Source organism: Nannospalax galili, unplaced genomic scaffold (assembly GCF_000622305.1).
Source record: "Nannospalax galili isolate Female #2095 unplaced genomic scaffold, S.galili_v1.0 scaffold788, whole genome shotgun sequence".
Classification (NCBI taxonomy): domain Eukaryota; kingdom Metazoa; phylum Chordata; class Mammalia; order Rodentia; family Spalacidae; genus Nannospalax; species Nannospalax galili.
Genome location: NW_008359996.1, coordinates 1,706,173 through 1,706,513, shown reverse-complemented (window position 1 = coordinate 1,706,513; position 341 = coordinate 1,706,173). Strand labels below are relative to the sequence as shown.

The following is a 341-nucleotide window of genomic DNA, read 5'->3' as shown; positions in this document are numbered from 1 at the left end:
CTGTGGAGACAAGGCGCCGTGTGGGCCGCGGCCACTGCTCGGCGCCCGCCCGCCCGGCCCGCCGCGGCCGGCCCCTACTCACCTGGAATGGACTCTGGGCGCAGCCTTGGGAGGCAAAGAAGCGGGACTGGAGCTCAGCCCCGACCTGCAGGGGGTTCTGGGCGTGACCCTGAGGTGGCGGGAAGGAGTTCATGAGGCCGCCCACCCCCCGGGAGTCCAGGCCCAGTACGGGGAAGGGGGGGGCCAGCAGCGTGCAAGGGAACACGGGGAACATGGCCTCGGCCGCAGTGGGGCCCCCGGGGCTCAGCGGGGGCCGGGGGCATGGGCCGCGCGGGGCCCGG

General features: G+C 75.7%; 1 protein-coding gene and 1 pseudogene across 1 annotated transcript in view; one reads left to right on the top strand and one right to left on the bottom strand.

The window, feature by feature from the left end:
• Maz (MYC associated zinc finger protein) overlaps positions 1–335 on the bottom strand; it is a 3,764-nt gene extending 3,429 nt beyond the window's left edge. Inside the window, 1 exon segment of the mRNA XM_017795812.2 lies at positions 77–335. Within this exon segment, the coding sequence (XP_017651301.1) occupies positions 77–274 (198 nt within the window). The 5' untranslated portion in view covers positions 275–335.
• LOC115068576 overlaps positions 1–341 on the top strand; it is a 7,377-nt pseudogene that overhangs the window by 1,895 nt on the left and 5,141 nt on the right.